The following is an 18186-nucleotide window of genomic DNA, read 5'->3' as shown; positions in this document are numbered from 1 at the left end:
GAACCTGCATCCTCACCCATCTCCTCTCTTCTCCCGCCACCCATCCCGTGCCCTCTCTCCACCGCCTCCTCTCCGCCGCCGCGCCCGCCGTCTCCCCAAGCCCCCAATTCGCCGTCGAGGACTACCTCGTCCACACCTGTGGCCTCACCCGAGCGCAGGCCCTCAAGGCCTCCACCAAGCTCTCCCACCTCAAATCCCCCACGAACCCCGACGCCGTGCTCGCCTTCCTCGCCGGCCTCGGCCTATCCAGCGCCGACGTCGCCGCACTCGTGGCCCGTGACCCGAAGTTTCTCTGCGCCGGCGTCGAGAGAACCCTGTCTCCCGTCCTCGCCGGGCTCACCGGCCTCGGCCTATCGCGCTCTGAGATCGCGCGCGTCGCCTCGCTCGCACCCCGCAGCTTCCGCTCTAGATCTGTCGTTTCCGGGCTGGAGTACTACCTCCCCCTCTTTGGCTCCTCCGAGAGCCTTCTCCGGGGGCTCAAGAAGTACAAGTACTTTCTCTGGTCTGATCCAGAGAGGGTGGTCAAGCCCAATATTGAGTTACTGCGGGAGTGCGGGCTAGGCACTTCCGATATTGCGAAGCTCTGCCTCGCTGTGCCATGGCTGCTCAGCGCCAAGCCGGAGCGCGTCCAGGTGATGGTGGCGTGCGCGGAACGTCTCGGTGTGCCCCGTGGATCGGGGACGTTCAGGCAGGCGTTGAAGGCTGTTGAATCCCTTAGTGAGGAGAAGCTCGCCGCCAAAGTGGAGTACTTAAGGAACACATTCAGGTGGTCGGATGCTGAGGTGGGCATTGCTCTTCGTAAGGCCCCACTGATGCTGACCAAATCCAATCAGACACTGCAGAGCAAGTCGGAGTTTCTTATCTCTGAGATGGGGTTGGAACCGGCGTACCTTGCTCATTGCCCGGTAATGCTCTGCCTTAGCCTGGAGGGCCGAGTCAAGCCACGGTGCTATGTTGTAAAGTTTCTTAAGGCAAATGGATTGCTAGATCGCCACTGGACCTACGGGACAATTGTCAGGGTGTCCGAGATAGTATTTGTGGAGACGTTCATATGTCCTCACAAGGAAGCTGCACCGAACCTTGCTGAAGATTATGATGCCGCATGCAGAGGGGAAATGCCGACTAATTTCAGATTTACATGAACCAAGAACGGTCTATGAGAATTGGTAGCTGCATATGGCGCGAAAAAGTTTTCACTCTGCGTGGTAATCTGGTAAATTATGTTTCTTTGCTCTTTGCCTAACTGGATATCTGTTGATTCCTTAAGCCCCACGAGTTGATGCCATTTGATAGAGAAGAAAGCATTGCCTGCAATCTCTCAAGATAAGAAGTCCAGGAATTATTTATGGTTCCCTCTTCTGTTTCAGATGACGGAAATGGATGTCTGGGTGGAACCAATTTTCTGTTGAAACCAGGACTCTGAAAACCAGAAAGCAAAAGAACTATCCTGCATTGTTGTGATATGCTTTCACGCCGAATTTTGTCTAGCATGTTACTTTTTCAGTTCATCGTCTTTTTTCCCAAAATTGTTCAGTGTATAATATTTAGATTATGCTTCTAGAAGATATATTTCTACCGGGTCTATGTTTATTGCCTGCCTTCTGATTTCTTTCCTTGTATTCTTCAAATTCCTAAATCCTGTACTTGACCATACTTTTGCTGGGAATGTTTAAATATTGAACAACTAACCTATTTGGCTCTAAAGTATGATTAACAACTGATTTTTTTATAATTTATATCTGCCCTTAATCTTCAGAATTAAATCAGTGGAGATGGCATTAATTACTCTTATAATATCTATCTACTAGTCTTGAATTAGTCTTATCATATCTACTGCAAAACTGTCAGTTCACAAAATGAATTTCATCAAGTTACGGATTTCAGACCAAATTGTTGCTTTCAGCTAAGGTGTAAGTTGTTGTACAAACTATCACCTTAGGCTTGTTGTCCATCCTAGCATAGGTGGCAAATTGATGTGTCTACTGATGGAATTCTTTGTTTTGATTGTGTTTAATGATGCAAGATGGGTATCTGGTCTACTGTTAAAAATCATGAGATGTCATTCTTTTGAAATCAATGAGTCAAAGTTCTCCCCTGTTAAAACGCATGAAAGATGTATTGGAGCTAAGACAGTACGAGATCAGGCCATTCAGCAAGTGAATTGAGAGTATCAGTGAGCTATTCTCTGTACTTTTCAAGTACAATAATCTGCTTCAGCTGGTTTTCAACTATAAATATTGGGCTACTTTGTTGATGAGCCTATCCTGCAGTGTAGGTTTGTCAAGCATCAGCCGCCAACGAAAGCCACTCTGATTTTGAAGTAACATAATCTGCTTCAGGTGATTTTCAACTATATTTGACCTTATGGGATAGGCTCACCAACAGGATAGGCTCATTTTGTTTGTGAACCTATCATGCAATGTAGGTTTATTTGTCATCGGCGAAGTGCTTTTGTGCCTCTTGCTGCAGAAGGAACCTGTAAAACTTCCTAGCTGTATATTTGTTTGCAGTTGACACAACTGACAACAGAAATATAGAAGCAATAAATGGATCTGCCCCAGTGAGCTATGCTGCTTTTTGAACAAGTATAGGTGTGCAAATCAAGATAATTTTTACCTATCCATTTTGTTGTGTTAAAATAGTCATACTGTAGTTCTTAGTACCTTTTATGCCATTTAGTTTAGAGTTACGCACATTAGTTTTATTGATTAATAGCCTGATCAGTGAGCTCTTTTTAAATTCTAATTGTTTGCGGTTCTTATTAAATTCTGCATCCATGATATAGATGCCTATTGTTGTGAACTCTTTTGCAAGCTCTTTCAAAATTCTAATTGTTTGCGGTTCTTATTAGTCTGTCATGAAAATTTAATTGTTTCTTATGCCTGACCCAGCAAGTGGCGAATCGGAGCTCTATGGAATTCTTACATATATCAAGTATGAAATGATCTGGATTTTGCAACCCTAAGCTCAGCAAGAGGTGCCGAAAGGATAATGTCTTTGATTGGCTTAAGACTGCTCATATCTGTAACATAGATATTTGGTGAGGTATGAAGCGTAGGATGAAATATATGAACTGCCAAAATCTAAACCCTGGACAATATATCTTGGCTTCCATTGGGTTTGATGTACATCGGTAAATGGCTATGTGTCTGCGTCAACTCTCCAAAGAATGCATCACTTGGTATTTCCAAAACTTCCGGTGCTGAAATTGCCTTTTGTATTTCCTTTGCATCCATATATTAGATATCTACCTTAGATGTTCAGTGTTAAGTTCTGAAAAGCTTCACATCAGTATATCTTGGTTTCCGTTGGGTTTGATGCCCATTTCGTAGTTGTTTAAGTAACCTTAGCAAGACAATGCCATTAAAAAAATCATCTGATTCTTGGGAATAATTTCATCATGTGATTATGCCTCTAAGCTAAATACTCAAAAGTTTGGCCCTATGGATAGTGTTCATGTTTTCCACGTAACACAGCCCTACTTCTATCTTCATGCTATCCATAGTCATGTTGTGCATGGCCCTGTAAATAGTTTCTGTTACTACTATTTTGCTTTGAGTATCATAGCTGCCATATGCACATACTACTCAGACATGCTCTATAAGTATATTTTTACTTACTGTTATCCTTTGTGTATTAATAACATGATTAATGCATAGTATACTATGTTTTTAAGGCGGTAAGGCGAGGCAAGGCGCTGGGGGGGGCGCCTCACCGCCTAAGCGGTAAGGCATAAGGCAAGGCGGACGCCTTAGAGAGTTCTGAGCAGTAGAATGAAGTAGAACTTGGTAGGCAACTAGGCATACACACTACACATCTTGCACTTGCTGCTGGTTGTAGAGCCCATATAGCATCCATCTTCTTTGCACTTTCTCTTCTCCCCAATAGTAATCATGCATTATTCTAACCATCCAGGCATCCACTAACCACTATAAGAGAGGCAGTGAGCAACCAGCAAAGAAGCTAGCACAAAGCAGTGAGCAACCAGCAAAGAAGCTAGCACAAAGCAGTGAGCAACCAGCAAGGCAGGATGAACAACTCAAAAGCAGCAAGCAATGAACAACTGAACATGGAAGAAATGGATCAGAGGAGGGTGGGGGAGAAGGGGGAGGGAGAGGAGTAGAGGATGGGGGAGGTATATCTTGGCAGTTGGCTCCTTGCTGTTGCCTGTTGCTGGTTGTTGTTGTATTGAAGAGGAGGAGGATGAGCTACTGGAGAGGAGGAGGAGCTGCTGGAGAGGATCTGCTGCAGAGGAGGGAGCAGATCTGCTGGAGGAGAGGAGCTAGAGAAGGAGGAGGAGGTGCGTGTGGATTGGGGGCTGTTTCTCTCTCTTTCCCCCCTCTTACCCGTTGGCGCCAACAGCATCTCTTTTTCCAGCCTAAAACTGCTTCCCTGTCTGGCTGGCAAGCTCAAGGCGTCCAATATGGACCAAGGCGCCAACCTGGACGCCTTAGAAGCGCTTCAGACGCCTTAGAAGCGCTTCAGACGCCTTAAAGCTTAAGGCGGACGCCTTACTCATGCACCTAAGGCAAGCTGGACGCCTTGAGCTTGCAGGGCGCCCTGACGCCTAAGCGTCGCCTAGGCGACGCCTTATGGACGCCTTAAAAACATATTAGTATATGTACCCTTCTATAAGTATTTTTCCTTCGGAGCTAATGATATCTCTGTGCTTTTGTATGTGTGTTTGCCAATGCCATGGTTGAATTATTATTTTTTGTGTGTAGACCGAAAACTGTAGGGGCTACTTACCTGACACCAAATATTTGCAACCCACCTAAATATTTAAGCAATTTTACGTGTCTTCAATAAAACCTGCACATTATGATTGCACATCGCCTGGCAGATTTCTCCTCCATTGTCATGATGATCTAGCAGCATGTTTGGAGAGAAAGAATTGACAGGATCTTCGATCTGAAGGCAGTGAACTTAATGGCAATCTGTGATCGCATCTTAGAGGAGATATACACATAAACCTGCATTTGGCTAAGGTACCCCCTTCCCCCTCTCTTTTTGGTAACAATGACACATAAAATTGCGCTGTAAGTATGTATAAAGTAGGACTATGCACTCTATAGTCTATACATATTGATTCTTATGCATACTGTCAGCCATATAGGCAGTAGAGAAGGGCGGTTCTGGCCACTCATGATATTTTTTAATAAAACGATTCCTTCAAAATCCATGGGTTATCTCACCGAGCTTCTCCTCATTACGGCCTTATGTTAGTCCCTCGATTGCAGTGCTATTCTCTGGACCATCTTTATTTGAATCCTTCATCTTTGTGTTCTTGTACCTTGTCAAGACTTGATTCCATCCCAATTCTTTCTGTCTGTGACAAGACCAAGACGTAGAAGGGGAGCCTTGGCGCAGTGGTAAAGCTGCTGCCTTGTGACCATGAGGTCATGGGTTCAAGTCCTGGAAACAGCCTCTTACAGAAATGTAGGGAAAGGCTGCGTACTATAGACCCAAAGTGGTCGGACCCTTCCCTGGACCCTGCGCAAGCGGGAGCTACATGCACCAGGTTGCCCTTTTTTTTGTGACAAGACCAAGACGTGCCTTCTAGTTACAGGTCCTGGTTCTTTGTGTCGCCCGAGGAGGGCCAAGGGATTCTCTCATATGAGCAGATGTTGAAAGGCGACTAACGAAATTGCCTTGAAAAATTTCCTATGGAATTAACCCTATTTTGCAGTGGTATTTATATTGGACCTTGTTAGCTAACAAACGTTCGTCAGGAAAGATGGCAAAAGCGAATGTTTTGCCTGATAGATTTAGTTCTTGGGGAGGGGGGGCAAGTTTACTTGAAGAGGAGGGGGGGGGGGTGTTCGCTGGGGAGTGGCAACGTTTTGCCTGACAGGTTTACTTTTGAAGCCATTTTTTTTTCCAGAAAAATTGTCATCGCTTGATCAGGATCTAAGGCATGTGCCTTGTTGGTGCTTTTGCTGGGAACTCCCCCAGTGGGCGTTTGCCCAATAGCATTATTTCAAATGTTGGCTAATAATGATCAGACTAAATACAAGTGGTGGTGGCCGAGGATGTAAGGTGAGGCAACTCGTCTTTTTCCAGTAGTTGCATTGCTTCCAGCATGGAAGGTCGCTCTGCATTGTTGGGGAGGGAACACCAAAGGCCGATGACAAGTACACGCTGCATCTGCTCCATATCAAAGTCGCCTCCCAACCTCTCGTCAGCAGCGGCCTCCACCATCGTCATATGCTCCCCATGGAAGTTCCCTCTCGAACTCTCATCGATCATGGGACCGCTTCTTTTATAGAGATCCCACACTTCCATCTTGGAGTTGCGCCACCCGCACGCGATCTCCAGTAGAATGAGCACGAAGCTATAGACATTGGTGCTCCTGTTGAACTTGACATCACCTTATATTTTTAACTTGGGATCCATGTACGCATCGGTCCCTACGGTGGTGGTCACCCGTGAGGAGTTGTTTTTGTTGCCAATCCTTGGTAGCCCGAAGTCGGCGAGCTTGCATTGTAATCATCATCCAGGAGTCTACATTGCCTGGCTTGATATCTCTGTGTAGGATGTACGACACACACTTGTGGTGGAGGTAGACAAGAGCCAATCCTATCCGCTTCACTATTTTGTACCTGGTTGGCCATCGCAGAACTGCCGTGTCCTTGTCATGTAGGTGATGGTCGAGATCACCCTAAGGCATCAATTCGTAGACAAGGAAGAGCCTATGATCATCCAGCTGCTTCAGGCTGCATCACCAGCACATCAAGTGCCATCTGCTTCTGCCACACCAGCCTTGCAACCTGACCAGATTCCTATGCTTGGTGTTGCTAATGTGTTGACTTTCGTGAGGAAGTCCTTGGCTCCTCCTGGCTTGCACCCTTCAAGAGCTCCTTGACAGCAACCTGCTGCTATCATCCATCATGATCGACCTTGAGGCCTGTTCCCCAGTACACCGCGCCAAAGTCGCCCCTCTCCGAGCTTCCTCTCCATGGAGAAGTTGTTGGTTGGGCGAGCCAAGTCCCGGTACCAGAATTGCTTAGGGCCAGCCCTGAAACCATGAGGGAATTACACCTTCGTCTCCGCATAAATCATCATAGAATGAATGAATCCACGAGCAGGAACACAGAAGCTCCTCCAGCAATCCCTGCTGCAGTTAGACACGTAGCGGATAACACACACCCGGATTGTGAAATAACCTCCTAAATCTTTGTGCAAGGTTGTAAAAAGTTACTGCCCTACTCAAGATGAGCACATACATATCGATATCGGTAGTTGTTCTTTGGGAGCAAGCGTGAAGTTGAAGGACCATGACAATATCTCATGGAGCTCCACACCTATGCCAGTGGCTGCAGAGAACCCTACTGCCACATCTGGTGGGAATAACGTTTCCAGGTGGGGCAACTGCGAGCTTGTTAGACAGATAGATAGAGTAGAGATAGAATTTAGTTAAACAGTTTTGATCTCCTCTCAATCTCCCATGTATCTGGACGCATCCTCAGCGATCGTCCTCAACTTGTATGCCATGGCTGGCTGATCGCCTCAGTCTATAAATACCCGTGGTCTGCTACGGCAGGAGATATGCTTCCCATAATATTTACATGGTACCAGAGTTGCTTCTTCATAAGATCATATATCACATCTTGCCAAGCTCCTGAGAGAAATCATGACCGGCACCACCGCCTTCGCGTTCGCCAGCACCATGAGTGCCTTGACCTCCCAACCTTCATCTGCCACCTTTGCTCCCTCCTCCAGCACCAACATTGTGTCCCTCGATCCACCACTGTAAGAGAAGTTCACGAGGACAAACTTCCTCCTATGGAAGGCCATCGTGTTGCCCCATATTAAGGGCGCACAGATGGACCACTTCCTCAACGCAGCAAGCCCAGCGTCGCACGTCACCATCATCGTCACCACCGACGGGAAGGAAGAGCAGGTCGTCAACTATGCGTGCGCGATCTGGTACGCTCAGCAGCAACATGTACAAGGCTATCTAATGGGTTACCTGTCCTGTGAAGTGCTTGCCTAGGTCGTCACGCTGCAGACTTAGGCCGATGTGTGGAGCGCTATCCATGCCACGTTCGCTGCCCAGACGCGAGCCCAGTCCGTGAACACCAGGATCGCGCTTGTCAACCTTCAGAAGGGTAACTCCAGCATGACGGAGTACCTTACCCAAATCAAGATGCTCTCTAATGAGATCACTCTCGCTGGCGCGCCCCTCTCCAACCAGGAGATCATCTCCTATGTCCGCTTAGGTCTGGACCTTGAGTACAACTTTGTGGTCTCAGCCCTTGCCCGCGTCGAGCTTGTCACACCCTTGGAGCTTTACAGCCATCTGATGAGCTTTGAGGCACAACTCAACCTTTCCCAAGGGATGCACGTACAACAGTCTTCTGCCAACGCTGCGGCTCGTGGCTGTGGCAGTGGCAGCCCAGGCCGTGGTCACCAAGACATGGCTGTAATAGCGGTGTGCATGGGCGTGGCAACAACAACACATGCCCGGCTAGAATCAGGAACACATCATCCTCCTGCACCGGTAGACCACGCTGCCAACTATGCAAGAAGCCAAGCCATGAGGTAATTGAGTGTTGGCATCGTTTGATGAAAATTATGTTCCCGACGAACGCCATGTAGCTGCTTTTCTCCAGGAACAAGGAACCACGATGTGGTATGCTTACTCCGGGGTGACCGACCACATCACAGGTGAGCTTGAGAAGCTTGCCATCCGCGAGAAGTATTTCAGCAACAACGAAGTAGACACCGCCGCAAGCGGTGGAGGTATGAACATTCATCACATTGGTCAAGCCTCAATTAATGCCCTATTTTTAAACGTGATCTTCCATTAAAAGATGTTCTCCACGCTCCATAAGCCAACAAAAATCTTGCTTCTATATCTCGCTTATTAGTCGATAACAATGTATTCTTTGAAACTCATCCTAAATATTTTCTTTTAAAAGATCGGACAACAAGGGAACTCGATCGCGGTAGATGCATCAGAGGACTTTATCCCATCACATGAGGAGCATTTAGTCGAAAGCGTTGTCTTCAAGCCTACTCCGTCGTCAAGCCCTCGGCAAGATGGCATCAAAGAGTTGGTGACTCTTGGCACACTGACAAGCATCACAAACAGACTCTTTATTTTCACTACCTGAAAATGGAAGATTGCCTTGATTGACTACTTGCTCAACTATGATTGATGGCGGATGTCCTACTCTTTGATGCCATCCTGCCAAGGAGGGCTTGACGACGACGCTTTTGATGACTAAATGCTCCTGATGTGATGGGGTAAGGTCCTCCAATGCATCTACCGCGATGGAGGAGTTCCCTTGTTGCCTGATCCTTTATAAAAATAATATTTAGGATGTGTTTCAAAGAATACATTGTTATGGGTTGTTAAGCAAGACATAGAAGCAAGATTCTTATTGCCTTGTGGAATGTGGAGAACATCTTTTAATAGAACATCAGTTGGGAACTAATTGAGGCTTGACCAATGTGATGGATGTTCATACGTCCACCGCTTGCGGCAGTGTGTACTTGGTTGTTGCCGAAATACTTCTCGCAGATGGCAAGCTTCTCAAGCGCGGAGTCAACATACGACACCATGTTTCCTTCTCCTTGTTCCCGAAGAGCAGCAGCCACATGGCGTTCGTTGAGAAGATAATTTTAATAAAACGGTGCCAACACTCAGTTACCTCATGGTTTATCTTCACACATAGTTGGCAGAGTGGTCTGCCGGTGGAGGATGATGATGCGTTCTAACTGTAGTTGTTGCCGCCAGGGCGTGGGCTGTTTTTGTTGCAGGTCATGTCTAGGCTATTTTAGCCATCGAAGTGCAGTCTACCGACCAGCATCTGGGTGATGTTAAAATTGATGGATGTTGTCATGGTCCCATCCAGGCTGAAGCTGGGTAGGCTTGTCATGTTAACCGAGTGTCTGAAGGAGCTGATGTCGATGCCGATGTTGTCCATGGTTTCCTGTGGATCGAAGGTGCTGTTGCACGTGTCAAACTCCATGGCGACGAATTGGTACGGGTCGTAGGTGATGCTCTCTTTCTTATTTATGAGGCCGAAGGCATCACCGGCCAAGTCTGACGGTAGCGCCGATGGCTAGCCGACGAGGAAGAAGGCCATGGCATCCCCTTTGGGGTATCCATGCATGAGCTTTTTTGAAACGGAGACATAAGATTTGCCTCTTCTATTAAGGGGAGAATAGAGTTAGTTTGTTTTACAACCGACTCTCATACAACACATGGTGATTACTCTCGCGCTATAAGTGCCTAGCTTCTTAGCCCTTGCGGTGCTCCAAAGATTGGCTTCGGCTAAAATGGTGTTTAGCAAGATCACCAGCAGTGCACTCTTGTTATAGAAGACGTGGGAGTTTGTCTTCCAAATTGTCCAAGATACAAGCATTGTGAGAGAAGTCATGGCCATCTAGCTGGGGATGTTCAACTCGGTCCTATTAGCCCACCAAGACTTGATGGAATCCTCCAAGTGCTAAGTATAGAAGTGTACATGTGGTCGAGACCAAGCTTCTCGATTACCAAGTTCCATAGCTAAATTGTAAAACGTCACTTGGAGAAGAGATGTGCTCTAGCTTCACGATCCCTCTTGCAAAGAGGACAAAGGCCACAGTTTGGCCAGCCTTGCTTGGCCAGTCTATGGGTGGTCCAAATTCGGCCTTGTATGGCTAACCAAGCGAAGAACTTGACTTTTAGCGGAGCCCAAACTTTCCAAACCATCTGTTCCATAGGGGAGAGGGTCATACCAAAGAATTGCGCCTTGCAGGTGGAAGCCGTTGAGTAGAGCCCGTTTGTCGAGTGTTTCCACACGATGTCGTCCTTGGTATGCTCATCAAGATGGAAGTCATGCACACGCATCCAAATTGTGAAGAACTCCCTTATGTGGTCGACGGAAACAATTGTGGATGGTTCGATCTTTTAAATCCAAGCATTCTTCGTGAGGGCCTCACGCAACTTCCAATCTTTTCTCGTTGATGCCTTGAAAATGAGAGGGGCAATGTCTTCTGGTTTTCGTCCGAGGAGCCATGGTAAGTCCCAGAACGGTGTTTTTCGCCATTCTCCACCGTGATGGTGGTGGAGGCATAGAAGAAATCAAGGTCATCCTCATCATAAGGGTTTCCCATACCAACCCGCAAGTTCCCCGGCTCCTTCCATTCAAACCATGACCAACGCAACCTCAAGGCCCTAGCGATTTTGTCGGTGTTTGAGCACCTCAAAGCCTCCATATTCGAGTGGCCGACAGGCCGCCTCCCAATTCACCTTGCGTTTTGCACTAGTAGTGTTGTTCGAGTCGAACCAACGAAAAGCTCGCTGAAGCTTGTTAACATTGAGGAGTGTTTTCGGCAGGACGACAAGTGGTGTTATAAAGTAGACCACCTGGGAAGTGACGACGGACTTGACTAGCATTGTGTGGCCACGTCACGAGTTTTCCGGCCACCTTGTCTTCAAGGAAGTGAAGGTCCACCTTCTTGAGTCGCCATACCGGGAGAGGAAGACCCAGATATCTCAAGGGGGACGAAGCTCTAGTTGCCGACAATCTCTGCAGAATGTGGCCCAAATTGAGTTGGTTGCATCGAATGGGCACCACTGAGCTCTTTTGGAAGTTGGTGCCAAGACCAGTCACCTTGTTGTACCCCTTTAAAATAGTCGCGATGTTATCAATATCCCTCTTGATAGGAGCTATGAACATAGTCGCTTTGTTCGCATATAGGGAGGTTCTCACCCTAGCACCTCTCCCATGAATCTTGTGAAGGAGACCCTTCGGAGTTGCTAGTTCCAGCAATGACGAACATGAGAGGCGAAAGTTTATCGCCTTGGCAAAGCCCCCTACTATGCACCATGGGATGGCCAAGCACACCATTCAAGAGGATCCACGATGAAGATGTGCGGAAAAGCACGATGATCCAATTCCGAACCTTGGTCGGGAAGCCTTTCCTTTGTAGAAGATCAAGGATGTACTCTCACTTAACCGAATCAAAGGCCTTGCGAATGTCAAGCTTGAAGAGTACGGTGGGGGTCCCGCACTTGTGCAACCAGTGGGCAAAGTTCGGACGTACATAAAGTTATCGTGAATCCTTCCCCTCTTGATGAATGCACTTTGCGCGTTGGAGACCAGGGCATCCATGCGGGGGCCAAGGCTGATGGATAGCACCTTTGCAATAATATCGATAGCATAGACGAGACTAATGGTTTTGTAGTTGGAGATGCCCTCCGCACCCTCTTTGGGCAAAAGCACCACATTTGCGGAGTTGAGCCAATGGAAATTTGCCGAATGTAGGGACTCAAAGATGTGTATGACCCTCATAATGCATCTTTGATGGTGTCCCTTCTTGACGAAGATGCCCGTGAAGTCATCTGGTCTGCGTATGCCTGTGAAGCCATCCATGCATGAGCTCGCCACCTCATGGGTGGTGTTGTCATACAACGACGACGGGGGCCCATACGACATTAAGCCGCGGTCGCCGGTAGTCACTGCTGCAAGGAGTTGCCTGCAAGGTTGACCAAGCTGCCGTTCACGGCCGCGTCACCCGAGAAATTGAGGTATTTTGGGTCGCATGAGGATGAGTTGGCGAAGTTGAAGCTAAAGGAGATGGGTGGCGGCGTTGCAGCGGCGACATGTCAAGGAGCATCGAGCAGCGAGGAGGAGGAAGCAGCCGGCGTAGAGGATGATGATGGGAAGAAGCTGCTACTGGGGCGCTCCATTGCTTGCAGGAAACATGGCTTTGTCTGTCTAGCTATCGCTGAGGTGTTGTGAGCTCAGGAGTGTGAACTTGTGGCATATATATTGTATATATAAAAAAATACATGACTAAATTACCTTTGGATTAATCATTTGGGTACATGTATCTCATCCGAGTCATGTCTGAATTTAAGTAGGTGGCAAGAATCTTCCTGCCTGTTAGTGAAGGCATTCATGCACTACTGCCATCCTTGTGCTAGCTTTCCAAGTTGTTTTATTCTGAGCCTCCACTTAATTGTACCAGTTGCTAACTTTGCTATATAATAGTTTGAAAGATGGAAACCAGGGTGCAAGTCTGTGGGCTGTGGGCCGGGCACACGACCACCAGCTGCTATTTCTTGTGGACTGCTTTAGTAGCCGCATGTTCCCGATATGAACTTTATGTAATATCAGGTAATTAACAGGACCTTGGCCTTCAATTATTTTATGCAAATTTGGTTGCCCTCTGATCTTGACTGAAGTTTCCTCAGGGTGGTTGTGATGACATTGACGTTGACGGGCGAGTTTGCGTAGTTCCCACCATTAGGGCTCCGTTGGTTCACAAGATAGGAAAAATGTGCAAAATGTAGGAATATGATAGAATGTATGTGTAGAACAGAGGATTGAACAATATAAGAACTCTATATTTGGCCTTCGTTGAGGAGCCTGTCATGCAGCAGTGTAGGTTTCATAGGCATTGGAAGAGTACTTTTCCTGCCTGTTGTCGCCAAAGGAATCTGTGAAAGTTCCTATCTGTATATTTGTTTCCACCTGACACGGCTGAGAACAGAAAAACGGAAGCAAAAAGACTGCCCCGGTTAGCTATGATGTTTTTTAACAAGTATACATGTAGAAATCAAGATAATTTAGCTATATTTTTCTTTTGTTAAAATAGCTATACAGTAGTTTTTGGTGCTATTTCTGTCATAGCACTTGCCTGAAATCTTTGGTGTATTTGCAAGCATCAGCGGTGACTATAACATGGAAGAAACTTAGGCACCATTCATCATTCCGTTTGTAAAATAAATGCACCTAGAAATTTGTTGTAAAAAAACGATTTGGAACTTTTTTTTTGCTATGCATGATTCAGAGCTTGTCAGCTTAGAGCTTGATAATGCGATATCATCAAATCATCCAACAGATAATGGAAACTATTTCGGTGGCGGTAATGGCCTCCAGTAGTTTTCTATGGAACCATACCATTCTGTAAACCGAGAATGCTTATAAGCAAGATATTCAAATTACAGTCCTATGAATAGTTTTTGTTGGCTGGGAACAGTTTTCATGTTTTCCACGCAAGAGTCCTAGTTTTATCTTCATGCTATATGTAAGCTACACCTTGGTCGAATTGGTTTCAACAGTGGAAATATTAGCATTTTTTTATGGTAGGAGATTGGTTTCAAAGGATGGCAATTGACTCTTTTCCACGAACACTAACAACGGGAAGATCTTCCTATGTATCTTAGCAGCGACTGTTAATCCCTATGCTTTTGCTGAAGGTACTAGACTGGATGTTGATAACATTTGCTTTTGAAACATTCATACGGTGAGCCACAGAGGGTAGGTCTGCTCACTTATGACATTGTCATAAACAAAATCCCATCAAAACCCATGGACTAACTCACCGAGCTTCTAGTTATAGCTTTGTGGTAATCCCCAAGAGTGTACTGCTATTCTCTGGATCATCTTTGCTTGAACCCTTCACTTTTGTGTCTGTTGTACCTTGTCAATACTTGATTCCATCCTGGTTCGCTTCCAGTCACAGGGTGAAACTTCAGGTGACAAGGCTGGCGAATCATCAAGGTGCGAGATACATCATGCGCTCAAGTTTTGTGTGCCAAGTGGTTCCCAGGACCAAATCCTCACTCTGTTCAAATATCGGCATGACGAGGACCACGGGAACATCCTCTGCTGCAAAAGTTTGACGAATCGATCTTGTGCCCCACGTTTCAGTCACTGCCTCCATGAGCACGGCAACTCGCCAACTTCAGTAGGGAGATTGGCACTGGCATGACTACTTGACTGTCGGGTAACACCCTCCAGGCAACCATGGACCAGACCAGGTACGAATCTGAGTTCTATCTCCTTCAGAAGTTGCACACCTTTCAGAATACTCCGCTGCACTCCACGGCGCTCAACATGAAGGATATTTGAGACTTATGTTTATGTATAGGTTTTTTTTTTATACTTCCATGTTGGGATTGGTCCGGCATCACCCCCAACAGTGCACACCCACTCTTTATGACTAAAAACAATTCTGGGTGCTTGTAGTGCAACAAAAGTACGCTCTACTTACGAAATAGAACCATTTATTTGTCTAAGAAACATGTTGATTTTGCAACTACGAGATCTCCACTTGTTTGGTTTCATTTTACATTCTGTCAGTATATGTGCTACATATACATCACTAATTCACTTTCTCCCGCACCCGTAGGCTGCAGTTAATATGCAATTGCAAATGCCCTGATTTCTTGCTGGGAGTATTTGCCAGATACATAATGTAACAAATACTCCAATCTTCTAATTGCCGCCATTTCAGCCAAGGAATGACCATCCTTTAAACAGAAGAGAAGAGAAGAAAGGAATGACCATCCTTTAAACAGACTGTAAAACAATGTAATCTTGTAGAAATTCGACCCCCCAAACTAACCCATTGGAGATTACTCCATTTCTTTACGTGGTGCAGAATTTTAAAGTGTGCTCTAAATTGTACTACATCATACCAATGACCCGACCTGGGTAAAACACTAACTAAAAAATAAGCAGCATATTCTACCTTCTTTTGTTGTTGAGAAAACGCAAAAGCTTTATTTTTCATTCCATTGAGAAGGTAGAAGAGACACAGTACACACACCCAAACGGGCAGGGAAGAACGTTACACAGCGCAACAAATTATTATGTAACTACATTTGTGCCAACATTACAAACTACTACGAGACATGGTATACCGGCAGAAAGCTTCAAAATTACTAGCAAACAGGATTCTTTTAGCATCTATGCCATTTGGCTAGTGACCTCAGTCGTAGAACTGAACAATTTGGCTAGCAACAGAAATAACCTCAAAAAGAAAAAAAAATCTATTAGGATGGCAAACTTCACCCACAATGATGTTTGAGAATCAATTAGTATAACCAAAAAGAAATAGCATTGCATAACATTGAAAAGAGATTGATGAGCAAGGGCACAATTCAAAACCTCGTTTATGTCATGGTTTGATATGATATAACTGAAAAGATGGGCACAAAATGTTGAACAAAATAAAAGGCGCATTGGATCTTGTTTTCCGATACATAAAAATGCCAGCTCCAAATTATGAGGCACCCGTCGTGGTTATCACAAGTATCCATCAAAAGAAAAAATAGCTGATTAAATGAAGAACATGCCGGTAGCCAACAGCATTCCACTAGATAATAGCTTCAGCGTGCAATTATGTCAAGATCCACCACCAAACTATGCCCCTCTTAATTTGTCATTGCTGCCAATAAGTGGAACATGACAATGTGATGGTTCTTCTCGAGGACACCAGGCACAATAAAAAAATGTAGCAGACATGAGACGACTTTAGTGTTTTGATCTCTATGCTTCTGGCAGATCTCAAGGCACAGCAGACAGCATCTGGGAGATCTAATGGCATGATTCTTCATGTCTACCACTCAGATGCTACAATACAGCTGTAAACATACCTTCTGTATAAATAGGCGTCACCAGAATGGTAGAAACATAAGCTATAAGCTCTTCTTTTCTGCTCCTCTCCTCGACCACAAAATAGAGAAAAGCTTCAAGATCAGACATGGCTTTCCACGTTCCACCTAAGATCGATAAGTTTGCCTTCTAGGCCTCACCCCACCGAGACCGAGATTGAAGAACAGATGTTGAGCCTAGAGGCAAGCATCTGTTCCTCCACGACCATCGGCATGATGTGCGAGGGTCTGAGGAGGCTTGGAAACATCTATAATGGCGTCGAAGAGATCATCTGCCTTCCAAGCAGCCAAGTCTGTGCCTACCAGCAGAGGACGGTGTTGGATGGAGAAATGGACGGTTCTCTTGAGCTGCTAGATCTATGTGGCACCATGCAAGAGATCTTCGCCGAGATGAAGGCCATCATCCAAGAGCTGCAACTGTCTCTAAGGAAAGGGGATGATGCGACTGCTCAAGCCAGTATCCAATCTTACACCCGCTTGGCGAAGAAGGCCAAGAATCATTTCAAGAAGACCACGAAGAAGATTTCGGCAGATTGCGGGATGGTCATGCTCTTGGCCAAGGCCAGAGAGATCTCTGTCTCTCTGCTGGAGTCCACACTCCATCTCTTGTCGAAGCAAATTGAAATGCCTAAACAGTCTCTTGTTTCCAAGGCATTTCACAAAAAGAAGTCAGTTGTTTGCAAGGAGGAGCAATTGTTGGGGTTAGAGTGCAGTATCGGAGATCTTGAGAGCGGAGCAGGACATCTGTTCAGGAAATTAGTCCAGAGCAGAGTTTCTCTACTCAACATCCTTAGCTCATAGATACTTCCAGGACACTCTTGACACCCTTCGATTGGCATCCGCCTTTTAAGGAATAGCTGATCTTCATACAATTTTCCCCTATGTATATATACACTATACAGTAGAAATGTACATGATACTATAGCAAGAGAAACAAAAGTTTTGATCCATTTGACCATTTCATACTTGAAGATGTGCTTGTGATCCCAGTATACTTAATTTTGATAACCTTGGTTAGTGGATCTTGTCCCTTATGCATGAAACAAGCCAGATCAAAGTCACACGGTCCCAACTTGTAGTAGTTTGCAGAATCAATCAGTTTTATTATTCAGATTCTCCAGTGCCACCACCACATGGTTGTGCAGTCTGGCACTACAATTAATTATATTTCTGGTTTCATACAACAAAGTCCAAATTTGTGCTCAAATTTTAAAATTGTCGACATCTATATCATCTAAGCATTTAAGGCAAAATAATAACAAAAAACATTTACTCTACAGAATTAACAATAATCTGAGCAAGACCTAATCCAAACTTGCCAGTGTGCAAAGTCTTTGTTCTTTTCCGTATATTAATTCCCAGAACACAAAGAACAACCAATGCTTTATATGTTTATTCCAAACTTCACCAAAAATAAGGTTGTACGAAAACATCAGAAAAAATAGGGTGGACACGGCACACAACAAAAACTCATTTCTTGCCAGATATGAAATTGTGGGTAACACGCTGACCCACTAACATGGATCTTGTTTCCATGGCCTAAACATGCCAGCTCCGATCAGCGAAGCTTTAACTTGTGATTCGCAAGGGTGCCCACCAAAGAAAACACCTGATTAAATACAGGCATTCCACAGCAAAATGCTAGGTTAGCAATCCATTAAATAATGGCTTTGGTAAGCAATTATGCCAAGATCCACCATCAGACTAAACTGGACTGCTGGTTCTTGTTGCCAATTGCTGGAACATAATAATGTGATAGCCCATCTTAGGGACAGTAGACA

The 18186-nt window shown here is 45.5% G+C and overlaps 1 protein-coding gene and 1 pseudogene across 11 annotated transcripts; one reads left to right on the top strand and one right to left on the bottom strand.

The window, feature by feature from the left end:
- Positions 1-1145: 1145 nt before the first annotated feature.
- LOC119323451 lies at positions 1146-17221 on the top strand. 11 transcript variants are annotated; one of them, XM_037597116.1, is made up of 8 exons: positions 1146-2173; positions 2276-2339; positions 2426-2591; positions 2892-3181; positions 4844-4988; positions 12993-13118; positions 14464-14767; positions 15139-17221. In XM_037597116.1, exon 8 carries the CDS (start codon positions 16574-16576, stop codon positions 17204-17206), a length of 633 nt encoding a protein of 210 aa, XP_037453013.1. In that variant the 5' UTR covers positions 1146-2173; positions 2276-2339; positions 2426-2591; positions 2892-3181; positions 4844-4988; positions 12993-13118; positions 14464-14767; positions 15139-16573; the 3' UTR covers positions 17207-17221. The 11 variants fall into 11 exon arrangements, with proteins under 11 accessions (XP_037453013.1, XP_037453014.1, XP_037453009.1 ...); XM_037597117.1 differs by having other exon boundaries at positions 2271-2339; XM_037597112.1 differs by having other exon boundaries at positions 1146-2198.
- On the bottom strand, positions 5639-7797 carry LOC119320750 (annotated as a pseudogene).
- Positions 17222-18186: the final 965 nt, after the last annotated feature.

This window comes from Triticum dicoccoides, chromosome 6B (genome assembly GCF_002162155.2).
Source record: "Triticum dicoccoides isolate Atlit2015 ecotype Zavitan chromosome 6B, WEW_v2.0, whole genome shotgun sequence".
In the NCBI taxonomy this organism is placed as follows: Eukaryota; Viridiplantae; Streptophyta; class Magnoliopsida; order Poales; family Poaceae; genus Triticum; species Triticum dicoccoides.
The sequence above is the reverse complement of the archived record's forward strand: the minus strand, read 5'-3'. Positions and strand labels throughout refer to the sequence as shown.